The 19,908-nt window shown below is 41.5% G+C and overlaps 1 protein-coding gene across 4 annotated transcripts in view; it reads left to right on the forward strand.

Annotated features, from left to right (window-relative positions):
- ARHGAP28 (Rho GTPase activating protein 28) overlaps positions 1-19,238 on the forward strand; it is a 1,312,783-nt gene extending 1,293,545 nt beyond the window's left edge. For 3 of the 4 annotated variants that reach the window (XM_069620694.1, XM_069620692.1, XM_069620695.1), the window contains 3 exons: positions 7,034-7,161; positions 12,777-12,841; positions 17,923-19,238. In XM_069620694.1, coding sequence (XP_069476795.1) covers positions 7,034-7,161; positions 12,777-12,841; positions 17,923-18,014 — 285 coding nt within the window. In that variant the 3' untranslated portion in view covers positions 18,015-19,238. The remainder of the gene's footprint in view (positions 1-7,033; positions 7,162-12,776; positions 12,842-17,922) is intronic. The other variant, XM_069620693.1, reaches the window with a different exon arrangement.
- Positions 19,239-19,908: the final 670 nt, after the last annotated feature.

A 19,908-nucleotide genomic window follows, 5' to 3' on the forward strand; every position in this document is an offset into this window, starting at 1 on the left:
GTCAGTCCACTGGGCAGTCCAGAGATACCTCTGGAAGCTCTTGGGGCATGCATCTTCAAGAACTTGTTGCAACTAATTAGTGCCACTGGTCCAGGGGTCGAAGCACTGATGAGGGCCTTCTGAGATCTTGCAGAGGTGCAGGGCTTGCACTGGAGGAGATGCTGGCACACTGCAGAAGTCATTCTTGGGTCATCAACGATCTGCTTTTCTTTGAAGGATTCTTGGTTTCAACGTAACTTGGAAGAATGTTTGCAGGAGTCCTCCTCTTATTCAAGACTGGAGCTGAAAGCAAGTCCAAGCCCACCAATGGAAAGGATCTGCACCATTCAAACAGCCAGAAATGGTCCTGTAAAGGACAACTACTGGTTTCACATCTGCCTCAGCAGCAGACTTTGTGGCACCAGGGATGTGGACCCGCTTCATGGGCCACACATACACAAATGCTCACTAGCCTGCGAAAGCAGCAGCTTTCCCGGGCATGTAAAAGACCTTAGATGGGATTTTCTGACATGAGAAGGCAGGTAGAAGGTACAAAATGGCAAGGAACAAGTGAAAATCTCGTGTCACAGCCATTTTAGGACTCTAGCCACGTTTCGTGGCCATACACAGTAAACACAAATGTGAACATAAAAAATAAAGCAAAAATGGTAAAAATGTAACTGCTGCCACCAGTTTGTCTTTATGCACATATTAAAGTAATCAAAAATCCCATGTGTAAAACGTTAGTCTGATACAAAAGTATCTCCATTGCACTGCACTGCAAGGTGGTGTGTGCAATCTAAAAATACAAGAATTTAAAAGAAAAACTAAGTTTCTTAGTACAGACAGTCTTACGGATTAGTCAGTTTTCCCATAACGTGAGCAAATGGCAAGGGACATGAATCTTTACTTTCCTTCAAAGTGTGAGGTCAGAATGGGTTCTTTTCAATACTGTGTAGAGAAAGTTGCAAAAAAAAAAAAACTTTCCTAGCACCTATTGCTGCCTGACTTTGGTGACCGCCGCTGCAACCCGCCTTCTTCATGTCCTGGAGGTCCTCTGAGGTTTCCTGTCCTGTGGAGGTCTTCATCTTGTTGTGTCCAGGGTGATGAGGTGTGCAGATTCAAGATTCACTGCAGTGGCTGCTGAAGAAATCGGAGTAAGGCAGGGAGTGAGTCTGCATACCTTCCCCTGCGCCCCTGGTGCAGCATGGATGTAAAGTTATGACCTTATCTCTACCATGCCTGTTTAAGATCTGTCACTGCAGCTAGGTGTTCCCTTTCCCTCTGCCTTCAGGCGACAGCGGATTATTTAGTCTTCTGCCAATCATCAAAGATGCTTTTGTTCATCTAAGGGGCAACAGAGGGTTTGAGCTGTTGAGTGGACTCTGCGTAGCACCAAGATGCCTTTGGGTGGACGTGCACTTTACAAATTTACATAACTCTTTTTATTCAACTTCTGGAACATTTACTCACAACTGTTGGCTTTGGCAACTCTTGTTCGCAAATCACATAGTAAACAATCCTGCCAAGTAAATATCGAGGAACTGATGACCTTTGGGCAGTAGGTCCCAATTATTAATAGGGTTGGACTTATTAAAAACTGGGAACCTTGTTTTAGGATTATTTGTGGGTGTTCTACCTGTTTTATATCAGTTTACTTTTCTGTCTCCAACTTGTTCTAAATGGCTATTTGCTCTGTTTTCTCACTTGCTTTACCATAGACAGTTACTTAAAGTGTTGCTCTTAACATTTCTAATGATTGCATAACTGTCTTAAAGGCAATGTGTTGGTTTTCTGTTAGCAGAACCCCCAATAGTGATTGTATAAATGTATATGCAAAAAAAAGGTAGCAGGCGCGCCCCTCTCTAGAAAGAACATTGCATGATAACTTGTTCTGTGGTTTTTACCCACCTTGAGAGTCTGCAGCCATCACTTTTTGCTCACTGTACTTTTCACAAAGTAGGAATATCAATTTGGATATCAGTCTTTGTCCCGCCCACAAGGGCGGTCCAGCCCCAAAATGCCTGGCAACCCTCCTTTTGAGCAAACGTGCCAACAGCAACCCCAGACACGTGTTTTGGCCTAGTCGGGCCTCATCAGTGAGGTGGAGCTGTGCCTCTTTGAGCACAGTGAGCAAGGGATCCACGTTTGGGTTCCCCCAGGTAACTTAAGGTGACCAACCCCAACTTCCTTGCAAAAATACAAAAAAGGCAGCAGGCGCCACTCTCTCGAAAGAACATGACATGATAACCTGTCCTGTGGTGTTTACCCATTTTGAGAGTCCACATCCATCATGTTTTGCCCACAGCAACAAAAGCAACATCTTTTGCTCACTGTGCTCACAGAGGCACAGCTCCACCTCACTGATGAGGCCCACCACGGCTGAAACACATGTCTGGGGTTGCTGTTGGTACTCTTTTTCAAAGGAGGTTTGCCAGGTATTTTAGTGCTCGACTGCCCTTGTGGGCAGGACAAAGACTGATATGCAAATGGTTATTCCTTCTTTGTGAAAAGTACAGTGAGCAAAAAGCAATGGCTGCGGACTCTCAAAGTGGGAAAAAAAACACAGAACAGGTTATCATGCCATGTTTCTTCTGGGGAGGGGTGCCTGCTACCTTTTTACATAAATGTATATGATGGTCGTTTTTTGCTAATACTTACCGGTGGTTTATGGTTATTGCATCAAATTCTTTGCATCGACATGCATTTGCATCTAATTTTTATCATCTAAAAAATGTGCATGGAAAGGATTTTTTTTTGGGGGGGGGGGTCTTCCCCAACCCCCATTTTTTACCCTTTATAATGCACCTAAACAAAAATTGACCCTTTTCCCCAAAAAAATATGCATTCGATGGCCATTTTTTAGATGGAAAAATGTAGATGGAATGGCATTAGATGCAATGGCATTAGATGCAATGACCAGATACCCTTACCGGGGGTTTCACTACTTAGTGTCTATTCAAAGGCTTAACAAATAGTCGTATATTTTTGTGCATCTTTTGTCTAACTTGAACTATTAGGGTTTTCTGTGTGAGTCTCATTGTAGCCCTACGTAGACCACACTCACACCCTAGTTAGTATAAGCCTTACTGCTCTGCTCCTATCCCTTGATTTGGTTTGACTAGACATCAATGTCTTTTCCTGTTTGCCATGATAGGGTGGCCTCTCAGAATCCACCCCCAAGGTTGATTCAGAAATTCCTTCTTAACACCCACCATATATTCAATCTTTGTTTTGCCATAATTTGCATAAAAGGTTGACAATAAAACAAGAAGACATTCTCATACACGTAGTCCAAAGGGAGAATAAAAAAACAGAATGATGATTATACATCTTGGCAAATAAAAGAAAATTAAATATTGGTGAGTGCCATAACTACAATTTGAATCAGCTGAGCATCACTTTTCAGAGCAAACAATATAAAAGGCAGCCAAACATAAAATTGTTAAGGGTAAAATGCAACTAACAAAATATAAATAATCACAGTGAGTGAGCATTAAATGCAGAATTTAGCTTGTCATTACTAATACTCAGATAAAGTGCATGAGTGCAATTAGCAGCCTGAATTAGTGTGCAATGATGCAAAGTACCGTGTTCAACAATACAGGAAGTATTTTGTTGACTATAGCTGGCATCACCTTAAAGGAAAAAGGTTCAACTTATTTGACACCATATACTCAAGCAACTCAAATAGCCCAGCCAAGAAAACAGAAAGTTCAAGAGAGTGATAGTTCACACAAAGACAGTTACGGCAAGATTGTTATGCTTTCTGCTAACCTGTGCATACCCCTGACGAGCCCCTCTGCGAGAACAACTGTCAGCTGTGAGAAACCAGCTGTTGCTAGTCCCCGGGGATATGTCATCCCAGGTGGCTTTTGGATCCTGGGGGTGGACCAGTGCAGGAGGATAACCTGGGTAACGGGCCTTCGGGGAGTGGGACACCGGATGGTGAGACGTGGTATCCCCTTCCTCATAACACCTTTAACCCATCCTACCAGGTGGGATATTTAGGAACTCAACCCCCCTACCCTCTTTTACAACCCAAACACTTTCTCTCGGACAACCCGGGATAAGGGAAAACAGACTAACACCCGAGCCGTATACCTGATGTGTCCCAATACAATGGTCAGGCGAGGTCAGGCAATTACTAACATCACACACACCTGACTTCCATTAACCTTCCCCACACGGATAAAAGGTGGAACATGAGAGCACACTCTGAGTGAGGCAAAGCACACGAGGAAACAGCAGTTCGAAGATGGCAGTTTAACAAGAGGCGAAAGACAGCGAAACAGAAGGGGATAGCAAGGAAGGAGTTCGCTTGATATTTTTGACAACAAACCATTACTTTCATGAGACCTGAAGAATAGAAAGCTTAAGAGCAGGAAACAAAGCTAAAGAATCCTGTATTGTGTGTCGGAGGTACCCGGGGCTCTTCCACGTCAAGAATCAAGGCGGGAAGAATCAGCAGCCGCTGTGGTTCTGACCTTGGCTCCAAGAACAAAGCAGCGTCAGTGAAATCAACACAGCCGGTGAGTTGGGGAAACTGATACAAGGCTGGTGTGTGTTGAAGCCAAGGTTGCAAGCAGCAACATAGTATGGCGAGCGCTGGAATGAACATTGTTAAAACACGTGTGATAAGAGGCGCAAATGAAATTAAACTGCTGATGAGTAATTGAACTTTGGAACAAGCTACAATACCTTTGACAAAGTGGTCCGGCAACGCGTGGCTGCTCATTCGAAGGTCTCTGTAAGGTATCCAGTTGAGGAGTGAAGAAAGTAGATTCATTTGATCAATGCCTGGCAGAGGGAGATAATTTGAAAGTGAACAAATAAATGTGAATCGAAGTGGTCATGCGATGGGTCAACCAAAATCCCCCGCACAATTGAAAATCTTCGATTCCGATGAAATAGAGAAAGTGTGGAAAATTATGTGAATTTGGGCCGAGCCCGGCAGAGGGAGATCAATTGAAGGTTTTGTGTTTAAAGTGGCGCAGGGGGATCTGGGTTGAATAGAAATCATCCAAGAAGGTGTGTATAAGAATCCTAAGAAGAAAGGAACTGTTGAATATTTGTTTTTCGCATCAGGCCTTGTGAAGTAAGAGACTTTAAATCATAAAGCAACTTTGGCACAGAAGGCCTTGTTATTGAGATCTGAACTGCATCCCCGTGCTAGAGAAGCCAAAGATTGTTCTAAGCTCAAGTGTGCAACCTTGTCCTGTGCTGAAAACATGGGGAAGGGAAGCCCATGTCTTGAATATCCTAACATATCATTTCTTGAACACTTTTATTTTATATAACATTTTTTCCAACACTATTTGTATTTAGAAGTAAGGATTGGCAATAGGTTTATTAGTATAGGCCCTTTTATTATGACAGACTCGACTAGGACTGGACTGCTTTATTATTTTTTGATGTTCGTTGCTTGCTCCCATCTTTAGATTTAGGATTAGATTGGCGTTTTTCAAACCTGATTGAACTGTGGTCACTTGTATCTGTTTTACTGTTTGATACAATGCCTTCCTTACACAGCCTTCATGTTAAATGGAAGATTTTTTGCATTTGACCTATTGAACCTCCACCAGAGATACTATGGTCTTCGGCCATTCCTAAAATAAATCAGAGTTTTAAGCAACTCTTAGTGGACCAGTGTCTTTGTTAAGATTATGTTGAATTCTGTGTATGTATTCTTTCTCTCAAGTGCTTCGTTTGTTTTACCCCGGGAAGAAAATGGAAGAATATACATATCTGGCCTATGTATGACCCACTCTTAATGTGTGTGTGAGTGGGGGGTGCGCATGTGTTCTGTGTTTGTAAGTGAGTCAGGGGAGAGGTGATAGTGATTGCATGGAGGGAGGGTCAAGCCTGAATAATAGAAGGTGTACATGTAGGTGTCACAAGAAATCTTTTATGGCTCTAGCAGTCGTGCCATTTTATGGAGACTTCCCATAAGACCTTACATGCTTGCTGCATTATTGGGGACAGCCAGCATCAGCGTGTTTTCCTACAGTGGCAATAATGCCATTGTTGCATATAGCCAACATGAGTGTGGTTTTACACTGGCAAAACTGGCATACATTAACTCATCTTGCATGGGACTGCATCCTATCAATACCAGAATACTGCCACATATTCTGGGAACAGGTATTATGACGAGTTTTAATGTGGCAAGTCTGAATTCATTGTGCGCAAAGATATGATAAAAAATTGTTGCCAAATGCTCCTGCATGCTGAGGGTGACCTGGCATTGAATGAATGTTTACATGTTACTCTGCAAAACCGATTGTAAATTGCATGAAATGAAACACTTGTGTATAGGCGCGTTATAAATGCCATATCATATCATGTAATGTTTTGGAAAAAGTGTAATGCAATATTAAAACATGTGTCAGGAGAGAACATCCGGAATGCCCTTGCTTGGTTGGAAGCTACCTCTATAGGCTTTGTCACTCACAATCATTAGAGGGAAATATGTATGCCGTGCAGTGTAAGAACTCACCAGCCACCACTGCTGTAGCCTTCAAAGTAACTTAATTGACTTTCATTTTACTTTGTGCGGGAATGATATCAATCTATAATGGCCAGTTGAATGTGACAGGCGACAGGTCCTTTTATATCGTTGTGGTTGTTTTGTAGCAGATATCTTTGAAATTGATGCATTTTGCAACAAGTGATGGATTGCATAAAGTGCACTGGTGCTGGACAATTTTGCATCGTTAAATGGCAGAGGCCAAACATTTTCAAGTTACTGGCACCAGTGCACATTTTGAAGTTTTTGGGTGCAGTTTGGGATCTAGCCCAAAGTGTTCCTTCGCCTGACATATACATCGTATGTGTTGATCCTGTGACAATGCTTTATTACAGCGTTGATGTTTCGTTAGAGAGATAGACCAACTAAGCTGTTTGTAAGAAGAATTGTTGTGACCTACTGTGTTTTAAGATGTGACTGCTACACTAGAATGCAGAGGCGCCCAGTACGTGTATCCACCGATTGTATGCATTTTCACTCACTAACAACAGACTTGATTATTTTTATGTTTTCCGGAAATTCCAGCAGATGGATGTACCTGAAGGGGTGATAAGGGTGTATGCTCCACTACATTCAAAGGTTTCCATGGCAATCCAGCTGAACAGTCGGACAAAAGCCAAGGATATTCTTGCTCGTTTTCACTGCGAAAACAGGTGAGCAAGGCAGTGTAGGACTTTTCATTGGTTTCCTCTATCACTATCTAATTGTCCCGAAATCAGTGTCATTTTAAGAAAATACAAATGCTTCCCATAAGGGTTGTTTCAGTCTGAGTACATACAGAGAAGACCACAACCGCTGAACAATGATATGATCTGCCTATAATAATTATATTTCCTGTTACTGTAGTGTGAGTGGGCTTGCAGCTCTTATTTCTGTGAAAGGTTTTGTCATTTTAGGCATGCAAAAATATTTTTTTATCTCCAGAAATGAAAAAATGGGTTGGTATATCATGAACGATCAATAAATATGAAGGTCTTAAAAACATCTCATTACACGGTATGTAGAAGAGACTAGGGATTGCTTCAAGAACAGCCTTTCTTGTGATAGATGTTACAGTGTTCCGTTGATGGGACCTCTCAAGGTTAGACCCTGTAATGGTTTATTGAGAGACCACCCTCAACACTGGGAGTTCCTTCCCGCCCCACTCAAGGTGTCATGCAACAAACTGTTTAACAGATTTTCTTCTGCAGTCCTACTTCAGAGGCACATCATGCCCCTTGGATCCCTCCCCCTGTGCTACCAATGAGTCAAGAGCCAGACCAATATACAGGGAACATATTTGTATTTATTTAACTTAAAAGTGATGGAAAATCACACTGACTTGCACGAGCCACCTTCTTTGTGACTCACCATCAACTTCTTATTACTCAAATTAATTACACCAATTAGTTAAAAAAATAGAAATCACAATTCTTTACTGTCTACAAATTTCACATCAAGAAATAATTAAACTGATCAATAACCAAAACATTTATAAATGTAATGTTGTGCAATTTTCTTTTCCTGTCGGCTTAAAAGGGTAGCAGTAGGGTTTCAAGTTTGGTATAAATTCATATGGCAGGTGTGATTTCAACCACACTTTTGGTTTAAAATAAACACAGTGTGATTTAGCGGTTTGTTTTTCAGACCCCCCTACTTTGGTCTGTGTTGGGGAATTCAGACAGAAAAATTGGAATTATTTGGGGAATTAGGGATTTCGGACTGCCCTCCACTGAAATGCCTGTGTTAGGGGAATCTAGACCAAACAAATGGACTGATTTAAGAACAAAGACACCCCTCTTCCTTAAAGAAGTCGGGGTCAACTGGACAAAAAGAATTACCCAATTAAATTATAGGCTATAGTTTTTTAGCGCACACTGGGAAGTGAGCTTTGTTAGTTTCGAAATTGTAATAAAAATAACCCTGTAGTGTTCCACCAAATGGGGAATTAATTAAAATAAAGTTTTTAGTTAAGTAGGCTAAGGAGCTACCAAGTTTTGCCCCCCACCCCGCCCATTAAAAGGGGAAAGGATTGAAGGCAAGCAAACACCCCACCTTGTGGTTTCTCTGGGCTCAGTTCTACTTGCATAAAAAACCTTTGTTTAAAGTTCAGGACAGCCCGCTGCATGTCAGGACACTTTGGAAAGATAGGGCAGGGGTCTGGTCATTCCACTCTGAAAGGATGACCTCCCGCTCTCCACCATAGGAACCAGTCAGCTCTTAGGCCTTCCTAGAAATAGACAGCTCCACCCAAATGCACTCTCAACAATCTCCTTTGGTGTTTCCTTGCAGATGTCAGATGGTAAATTGCAGCAGCACTCTTTTCATGGTAAATTTCAGAAGCTCTGCCCCCTCCTCCTAGTGCAGTCCCCCTTACATAGCAGCGATGAGACAGCCAATTTTACAATCTTGGGGAAGTACATTGCAAGAGGTTCGCCAAATAGGATTGGATAGTTACCCTTCTCTCCCATCCCAAACTCAGCCTCCCAGTCAGGATTGGTTTAGGGGTCTGGAGCTGAAATATGGCAGCTTAATTTACAAGCCCCATTTGTTCTCATGTCACATTTTAGCAAAAATCTAGTTATCTGGCAAACTTTATAATTTTACTAATAACCGCCATACTATTCATATTTTCTGATTCCACTAATCATGGGGAATTAAATAAGTCGGCAGCCAGGTCTGATCCATTTTACATGGCCATGTGGCACTTTTCTGCCCTTTTCACAAAAAGTATAACAGTTATGAATTTGTACCTTATTACCCATATTCACAATTTCACCTCCACCCGTTCACCAACTCTCTCATTTGGAACATTTTCAGATCAGCCAAAAACACAACTTAGATGGCCAATAAAGTTCCCTGGTGGATTAATTTTATATCTCCAAAATCGCATGGAAATTACCTAAAAAAGCTACATAAATGAAGACAATCCGCCTTCTGGTTGCTGGGAAAAAGGCCTAAGTTATAATAGTCCTTTAAAATTAATTGTAAATCTGTATGTTGAGCAAATGGGAGATCTGCTTCATCCAGCACAGCCATCTGTCTCCCTGGGCCAGCCTTTGACCAGAGGTTTTTTATGAGTCTCTCTGAGGTTGGTAGTTTGCTCTTTGAAGTTGCAGCCCTCAGTCCTCACACCTTTTAATCATGCTCCAGCCAAGGGGAACTTGTCCTGCAGTAACTGCCTTCAGAGCTAGCAAGTCTGGGGAACACTGGGCTTTCCACACCTCTAACAGGACACACATTTTTGCAGTTGTAATTAGATGGAGGATCGAATTTTCCGGTGGGGGAGTTCGTGGTGGCATGTGTCCAACACCAGCAAAAGGGTTTTCATGAAAACAAAGTGCTTTTCAAATGTCATAGGTATTTGGTATGTGAAAAATAATATACATCACTTTTTGTCAACACGCACCATGTCCTTTTCCCTTGCATTTTTCCTGTTAGCAGAAGTATATTTTCACATTTAAACTGCAGATACACATGTTAAGCCGTTTTTGTGGTCAGTATTTAAAAATCCTGCTTTTCAGGTGAAAGGGACCTTCAGTTTTCACTTGCAACCACAAGCAAAGCGGTGTTTGTGTCAGTGTTGAAAAATCCTGCTTTTCATGTCCTTTGAATGCACCCCACAACCCACACCACTTGGTCGTCAATATTCTTAATATATATCTGCTAAAGAAATTCAAATCCCTCTAGAAAATAGGATGCCATTGCGACATCATGACTCAAACATGCCTCCTTCATTCATCAATTAAATGTGTTAGAGTAGATTTCCATCTTTGTGTGAAATTCTCTTCACCTGTGAGTCCATCAGCACATTTTGCTGGACTCTTGGATTTTTTGACTGATTCACCTCAGTGAGTGGGATCCTTTTTCCACACTCACTCATTCTTTTACTCTGATCATGGGAACCCTTTTGACCTCTACTTGGTATTTCTTTGCAGGATGATGCTTTCCTCCAATTTTAAAGGCATCTACAATTTACTAAAGCAGCACACAATACTTTCTCTGCAGTGTTACTGGATGCTCCTAGAGCTTCTGTGTGATTGTTTTTGCTTTACTTGGCAAACTCTTAATGTTATCAAGGCAGTGTTATCCTACCTGTGTTTAATTTTGAGAGATCAGCATGCCCCACCTTATGTGGAGTGCTGTGGGGATCCAATGTGTCACTTTTCCTGACTCTCCAGTACATTTCTTTGGTTACTGTGACAAGTCTATCTGTTTAGGCTGCTGGCAGCTTACCTTTTACACAACGTTTTGTGAACTTTCATCGCAGGCTGTCTTTATACAATACTATACAGTGGAAGTGTGACTTGTCCAAGCATTTAATAATACAATTAATATTAATTATAATATTATTATAATCACTATTAAAAGCTTACCTAATGTAAATTTTGATATCGGGACAGTAGCTTATATATTTCATACTTATTTATTTACATTTATATATCTACATGTATAAAGTACTTACGCCTAAAAAAAATACATCGGATGTCATGCCACACTGCAGCCTCTGAGCGCAAGGTATTGAACCCGTGCTGCTTGACACTGTCTTTTTCCCAAAACCATGTTGCTTAGCATAGGCTTGTTTCTAAGACAAGCACATTGCCCCTGAGCTGTCCTTGCCCGGGCGCTGTATGCCATTACAAAAGAAACACTAACAAAGGCACATGAGCAAAAAGTGGGCAAACAAAATGGAATTACATTTGTATCAAAGGGGGAAGAGAGGAGAAGGTGAATTTCTGAAGAAGAAGCAAGATTAGAGACCAGAGGAGGGCAGAATATTCCAGAATGTATGGGTGAGGTGGGAGAATGCACAAATATGGGATTGAGCATAAGGAGGGCGAGGAACAGTTAGTAGAAAAAAAGGTGAAGAATCAAGTGGACAAGCGGGGGCTTAGAGGGACACAGAAACAACTGACCACAAATGCGTAGGGGCAAGGACTTCGAGGACACATTTAAAGGCAATACACAAGAAGCAAACATGGAGACAGGCTGGGAAGGAAGGCCAGTGGAAAAAGATAATGGAGGAAAGATATACAAATGAGGAAGAAATAGCAGACCAATATCAGAATTAAACATAGTGTGAAGCTGAGAAAGGGCATAGGCCGGGAGGCTGAGGAGAAGCGAGGAACAGTAATCAAGATGAGGGGAGATAGCGTCAAACAAGAGTTTTGGTGGCAGAAAAAATAAGAAAATTATACATTTTAAGGATATTGTAGAGTTCATAGAGGCATGAACAATGGGTGTGGTATCTTCTGATGCTGTATGCTTTACGATTGGCATCTGCGAAAAGCCATCCTTATTTGGGAGAGTGTGGATGCCAGCTATTCTAGACCTGAATCCTCGGCCCGTCTTTGCAAGGGTCATCCAGTGCTTGCATACCCTGGCTAGCAGCACAGATGCTGGGCGAGCAAGGAAAAAGCATTATTTGCACTCATAGTAATGACACTACATACACGTCACAGTCAATGTCAGAGCAAGGCTTACTCAATTCAGTGCAGAGTAAGGAGAAGGGGTGATAGAGGGAGGTGACTGGCCCACGAGAAGCAATGTCAATGTGTTCCTTTTTCTTTGTATGCTACCCTCATTCTTTCACAGCACTCTAAACAGTAGCAAGACAGCACTATTATGAAAACTGCAGTAAGAAAAGTAAGGGGGCATACACTGAGGAGCGGTGCAATAAGCCATGTTATTATTGTTGAAGTTGCAGAGCACCCGCTGGTTTTGTACCAGGACTACTGAGTGAAAGAGCTACAGTTATTGGAGCAAACAGCATTTTCCCTTCAAGAAAATAACTGGCAAGTTTAGTGTGTCTATTGTATATGCATTTTTTGACTGTCCCTATCGAAGTTCCACTATGTTTTTTCCAATAGTAATAAACCAGGTAGGTCGACATTTTATGCATTCCTCTACAAATAAAATAGTATGCAGGACAAAGAAGTGGTCTCTCCACTAAATTGTTTTATGGTTTTGGAGTAATGTTTGAGAAAAGGTACCTAGTGAAGGGGACACAGTGTGTTTAGTGCTCTCTTCAATTAATGATGGTTCCTAGTCATTAAGGTTAGTGAAAACATAAGATGAGACCATGCTCTGGTTGGCCCCATCAGGTACATTATAGTGTCCTGCAGTGAATGCATGAATGAATGTAGTTGTTGTTCAGATCTAGGTGTTTTATATATATATATATATATATATATATCTATATATATATATATATATCTACATATATATATATTTTTTTAACCAAATGTGCCCATAATGAAATGCCACTGTTTCCTTTTTTTTTTTTTAGCAACGGAACCTCAGACTGCAACAAAGAACCAAGTCAAAGTTTATATGAAATTGGAGGAAATATAGGTATGTCTGCCTGCCTTTGAGAAGTCTGGCACTCGGTTGCAGCAATGACAATAATGAAAGTAAACATGTTTGTGATGCTGAACACATAATCGGGACCTGGGTGCACAATGCAAGTCCAAGAACAACCACCAGAATTGCGTACGTCTTGCTACTGGGTGTACGCTGCATGATCCATGTGCTTTTCCTCAGCGTGGCATCCTCTGAACCGCTCTGCGGTGAGGCAAGAGATAAAGGGCCTGATTCAATAAGTGTTTTTGTCAGTGGGAAAATCCCATTGAAAAACCATTGTGAATCAGACTCAAACAGCCTCATTACGAGTTAGGTGGTAAGTGGTAACATTGGTGGTAACTTAGTTACTGCCAATTTTACCACTATGTCAAAAAGTACACCGCCACCACCACTTCTGCCTGACCAAGTGGCGGTAACGGTAATTCCTCAGGGATATTTTTGGGCGGATTTACCACTGAATTTCCGCCTAACCCCTAATGAGGCCCAAAGTATGTTAGTAAACAGCCCACACTTACACCAATATTAATTAAGGATACCGCCTGGCCTTGGCATTCTACTGAATAGTAAAACCCTGTCAAGTTTTAGGATATCCTCAGGGGATAAGCATGAAAAGAGACCATTGTTATTTTCAATGAGGAGTGATTACCTGTTTGTTGGCCTTTCTTTAAACCCACGTGGGTGTACCTATGATGTAATTCGCAATGTCTTGCCTTAACATGGATTTAGCATGATCATTCTGAAGCGCAGATATCACATGAAGCCTACATGCATATTTGCTGGACTATTGGATTTTTGGACTGATTGTCCCGAGTGAGTGCAGGCCCTTTTCCACACTCACTCATTCTTTTGCTCTGACCTTGAGAACCCTTTGTATCTCTTTGTGAAACTTTTTAATGAAGTTATACCTTCCTCCATATTTTCTGGTATCTACATTTTATTATTGCAGCACACAGCACTTTTTGTGTCGTGTTGCTGAAAGCTCCTTGAGCTTTGATTTTTGTTTTACCTCTCTTAACACACATTACCAGGGCAGTGGGACACCCTTTTGTCCCCCCTATATTTCATATCAGCACACCCCACCTTATGTGGAGTGCTGAGGGGAATCATTGTATCCCCTTTCTCACTGTTCCAGTAATGTGTAGTTACGGTTCAAATTTCAGCTGACAATGAAATTGTCAGTGCTGGCAGTCTACCTTTTTGCATTACTTTTTGTGGACTTTTGTTGTAGGCTGCCTTTGCAGATGCGTTAGGGGATACAGGGGTCACCATTTGCTTAGAATGGTGGCTGTATTTTTCTAAGCCATGTTCATGATGACATGTTCTTACTTGACCTTTCTTCCACCTGCCTGGGGGGGGGGGTCTTGATGGGTCTTTTGTCTTTGGTGGGCTTCCTTTGGAAAGCTTGCCAAGACTCGCTGAGTGCCTGAAAGGATAGGAAGTGGGAGAGGTGACCAAAACTCCTCTGGCCCTTGTCCTGCAGTGTGCCTGCCTGGAACCAGTTTGTGCTGGGAGGCTGGCTGTCGCCATTGGGCAGCCACCCCCAAAGTTTGAATGAATGTATGTCTGGTGATTAGTGGGCTTAGACAGTTTTCCTGCATAAAAGACAAGGGTCCTTGAGCAGAAACTGAGAGTCGACCACTGGAACTGAAGATCTGATGAAGAAGAAGAAGGATGTCCGCAGCCACTTCCAGCGACCACCAAAGTCATCTGAGTAAACGCTGCAGTCCCGACCTCAACTTCTGTGCGACAGGTAAGCCCCGAAGCAGAGGACTTCCTCTCTTCGACTCATGGGCCTAACCAGTCCCAAGACGAACTGCATTTTGCGCCCTCCCTGGAAGAGCCGCATGCTCCACCGCCTACAATTCACCAGTGGCTGTTGTCCTGTGCCATTTTGTGGTACAACGTCAACCTAAGCACAGTTTCATCTGAAATTTTGCAGGCATCATCCTGGTACTCCAGAGGCTGGATCCCAATCTGGAAAGTCACCTTAGCTGAGACGAGGACCGAGAAATGGAGCAAAGTCTACCGTACAACCACCATCCTTCAACCAAGGCACCAACGAGCTACTGCTGTAGAGATCTTCTGCTGGGCGTCCAACTACTTGAGTGTAACCATCAGATTCATAGCAAGTACGTTTCTTCAGTTGCCAAGGCCAAGATTCCTGATCCGGGGTCTGCTGTCACCTTTACTTGAGGACCGTCCTACTGAACCAGCTTCTTCACTTACAAAGTACTGTTCAGACCCTAATACTTATCGGAGGGTTGCAGTTAAGCTGTTGCTTGCATCCCCCCTAGGCCTACATTGAGCCACATTGGGGTGGACAACCTATTGTGCTCTCAACAAAATAAATTTACTGATAACTATCTGTAAACTTGAAGAACTCTTCATAGAATCTGCCTTGTCTGCTGTTACCTGCTTCTCTTCTTTGCGCTTGGTCGCTGGATCCCAGTGCCACCCTTGACTCTGAGACTCACCTAGAATAGGGATCGAACTTCTTAAGATTGGTTACACAGGGGTTAACTAAAGTTATACAAGTTGGTCTGAAGATTACATATTGGTTTCAGAATTTTCTATTACTTTTGTGTTACCTTACAACTGTTCTAAAGTATTTGTTATCCTTTGGATATTGCAACTATTCTCTGTTAATGCTACTGTGTGATAGTACGTAGCTTACTTAAATGTGTCAGTTTCAGTGAATATAAAAAAATTCTTATTTTTATATAACTTCTAGTGTTTAAGTGTTTCCTTGTATTGTATTGTATGTGTCATTTATATATAGTGCCCTTTACCCATTTGTATGGCCTCAATTCGCTTAGTGGTTGGAATGCGCTCGGTGATCGCAGTCCATGCGTGGGAGGTTCTAAGAGTTAAATTAAAGTTGCATGTGTGCATTTTGCCAGGTTAGGACTTAGGTGGGCTGGCTAGTCTCCAATAAGCAGCCTGGAGGTCAGGCCCGTGGGTGAGTGCTGTTGGTATTAGGATAGAATGCTAGTGCCAGAGATTCGATGTGTGCCCAGCTAGACCAACATGTTTTCATAGGTTGTCACTGCATTCTATTCACAGAGATGTTGAGGTACGTCAGGGGTTTCAGTGTGGACGGCTATGTGTGCTGCTAGACTGGAATAGCAAAGACATACTTGCATTCTAGGGTGCATGGATGGGTGGCCGTGCCTGTGGCCTGTGTCCACAGACGTGGTGTAGGGTATATAAGCTTGGATGGAGTTCGGCTTTAAAGTCGTTTTTCTTGGTCCAATGTGATTGGTTGGCCTCGATAGTCGCGGTCTCCCTGGAACGAAAGTCTGAGCAGTGGGATAGGGACCCGGAGGGAGGGGGGGTGATGGATCATCTCTCAGTGGGTTGGAAGGATGTGGGGTGAAGGCGAGGGTGTGTCATGGTGTGCCGCTGCAAACGCTGCTGGCATCTGTGGGGTATTGGTGGATAGGAGTGTTGCTTTCTAATATCTATCCACAATCCCAACTAAATTCCAACTAAATTGTACAAAACAATTGATTCCTTACTTCTGAAATTCTTATGGAATCGGAAAACACCAAGAATTGCCATTAATAGTAAATTAATAAACTAAGACTCCCAAAGCGTCTAGGAGAAGTAACATTTCCCAACTTTCAACTGTATAATGAAGCTTTTATTTTAAAACAACTAATTACTTTCAACCACTATGAAAATCTCCTTAGCGATGCCCCCTTATGGATCAATATAGAGGCAAATATCATCGCTCCGTTCTCTCTCTCTCTCTCTCTCTCTCTCTCTCTCTCTCTCTCTCTCTCTCTCTCTCTATCTAACTCTATCTAACTCTCTCTAACTCTCTCTCTCTCTCTCTTTCTCTCTCATTTCTTAGCCACATCCACATGGCCTATCATCACCTTACTCCCATCTCTACATTTCTAAAAATCCATTTACAATAAATGTCCTACCAACTCTTTTTCTGAAACTGAATTAGGAGACATTTTCCTTTGGTTTAATAAACACTGCTCTATCAAATCTAACCCTATTTATATACATAGATGGTACTTATCTAGTGTCAAACTTGTTAAACATTTGTCCATAATTCTATAGAAATCCCTTTTGCACAGTTCTGTATACAATACAATATCCCTGAATCTGATATACCCTTTCACACATCACTTCTCAAATCGGGAACTAAATCCATACCCACTTTAACTCAAAACTCCTCTACCCCTTTACTAACATGTTTAATTAGTAATCCTTCCATTGAAGCAGCCAAACTATATACATTTCCAAATGATCCCTCGTCTCCTAACTTATTAAATTCTAGGCAATGGTAGCTTGATTGGAACCTTCAACCCTCCTCAGAAATGTGGTCCAAAATATGGAAACTTTATTACTCAACATCTGTAGCTGCCAATCTAACTCAAACTAATTTCTTTATTTTACATCGTGCCTTCCTTACACCCTTGAGAATTGCAAAAGTAGCTGATAACTCATCTAATAATCGCTGGTCAAATGCCTATTTTCTGCATTTAATTCTTGATTGTAAATTTGTATATGCGTTTTGGACAAAAATGTGGATATGCTTGCAAAAGATTTTTTACTTTAAAGAACCTTTGTCACTCTGTAATCTAATGATTGGCTCTATTGATAATCCTTACATATAACAATTTGAATCACCTGCACTATTTAATGTATTCATCAGCATTATTTACCACAATATTACTTATAATTGGAAACATACTTCCAAGGTGTTTGTAACACTTGGTGGAACTTGATTTGCTTTACCCACCATATTGAAAATTGTCACACCTTTTCTGTCGATTGTTTACACAAATATAACAAAAAATTGAATGTGTGTATTCAATACCTTAATAATACTGAATAAGTAAGATTCATTATATATCACCAGTGCCACTATATTTAGATAACATTAGCCCCCTCTTCACCTTTCCTATTGTATTCTGTCTTGTTTGCTTCTCCTGTTCGTCTCATTATCAAAACTATGAAACAGCCACTATGTGTTTTTATAAAGCAGGCCATACAAACATTATTAGTGATCGGAAACTGTACTGGTGTATTAATACTTTTCTGTTTTGTTTTAGGGGAGCACTGTTTGGACCCCGACACTTATATGCTGGATGTGTACCATGCCAATCCCCAAGCGGAGTGGATTTTAAAGCCAAAAGCCAGTTGAAGTTATAGCGTTGGAATTTTCCCACTTACCGTCTTTGACGGAAACTATACCGGGCCACTCCATTCGGTAGCCTCCCTTCCATATGACATTGTGTGCTGGAGATGCACATGCTCTTTTCTCCTTGGCCATCACTGCTGGCAGGATGTTGTGTGATGGTTACACTACAAGGCTGGGGGACGTACGAGCAAATTCTTCAGTTGATGCCACTATGAACAAAGACATACTGTATGCACCAAGAACCAGAAAAGGAAGCTGGTGTGCAGAAGGAAGACTTTTCTTGGCTCATCCAGTCCTGCTTCCGAAGGGTGTTGTTCTACTTAGCAGTGTTCGCAAATACTTTTGATTGTAGGAATCGAAAGTACATTTCAGTTTAACTCTTACCAGCAAAAGGTCAACCCAAAGGAGTTTTGATAAGAAGGAAGAATCACAATCATATTGTGATTATTGACTGACAGTGCTTGACAAATGGAGTGCCAAACACAGGCTTGCCAGGACAATAGCACTTCTATTTAAAAAGATCTCTTTACTGATGTGAGTGCATGAATGTGATGATATTTATACCATAGCGGACTTCAGACCACTAATGCAGAGGAGCAGGAACTACAAATCAACGGCGCGATTTTCTGTGTATTTTTTTGTTTAGTGTCAACCATTCTTTTTTTTCTTCTTTTTTTTCAATCAAACTTGAAGCACGGTTTTGCTCTTGTAGAAAAGCTATTTCCAACACAGCTGGTGGACGTGCAAGGCTGCTGTTTTTTCACCTTCCAGCAGATTGACATTGGTTGTGCCATCAGAGATCGGAATGTTGTCTTTGTACCGGGACTTTCAATGTTTTTGTATAATTATTTATCTGTTTCTAAACAAAGGTATGATGTAATGGAAACACATTTATAAAGTACTGAATATCAACAATGTAGCTTTCATGCAGTTGTAACATAGTAGACAAGCGTTTTTTTTAATACAATTTTATTTTTCAACCTGTAAGTTACATTGGGAAAGACATTGATGCAGTCCATGTAGTGTGAGAATCAAAGCCCTTGAAATGGACCCAGAAGTCCTGAAGAAGGGTACATGAAGATCTTCTCTACTTGAGTGATACCTGTTTGGCCCCATTGTCGGAGTTGTGTGCCAGTGTTTTAACGCTTTCCAGACACAACCTCATTGTACAAATTGGTGCTCTGTGAGTGCCGAAATCATAATAAAGAAAAAGAGTTTGCTTCTTTTCTTCAATGTCTTAATTCCTTGTTAGGTACACTGTCCTAGTTGCTTTAAGAACAGCATGGTCCCTCAACCTTTATATTTGCTTCTTTCACCTTAAGTGTACATAAACATCCCAGTTGTGGACAACAAAAGGCAAAAGAGAAATTCAGATAACATACTCAAAATAAGTAGAATAGATTTGTGAAGGGTCAATCATTTTGGCCTTTGATTGGCTAGACATTTGCAAGCTATTGTCACCAAATGCTCAGGTCAAAGCATAATTTGCTCTCATAGTCACATCATATGACATATTGTTATCATATACAGGTTACTGCCATCAAAAGCCTAGCTACTCACAACATTGCCAAGTGATGGATAGTATCAAATGACCAGGTACTCACATCATTGACCGGGTATTGTGAAGCTGGCATGGAAAGTGAAAATGCCTTCATGGCTGCAGTCCGTACCCTCTTCCCCCCGACCCCACCGTTGTACTTTAAGCACACCCTTCCCTCTTCCTCATGAGCTTCACCTCTTTCTGCGCATTGTGTATCCTTTTCCAGTGCAGAAGGAAGCACACACCATTGAATGTTTGGAACAAAGCTTATCTCCTCAGTCGTTTACCAAGAATATGAAAACAATTGGCAATTATTCACATAGTTGGTCCACCAATCAGTGAACACTAAACAATGTA

This window comes from Ambystoma mexicanum, chromosome 5q, assembly GCF_040938575.1.
Source record: "Ambystoma mexicanum isolate Mex_15411 chromosome 5q, UKY_AmexF1_1, whole genome shotgun sequence".
Lineage (NCBI taxonomy): Eukaryota > Metazoa > Chordata > Amphibia > Caudata > Ambystomatidae > Ambystoma > Ambystoma mexicanum.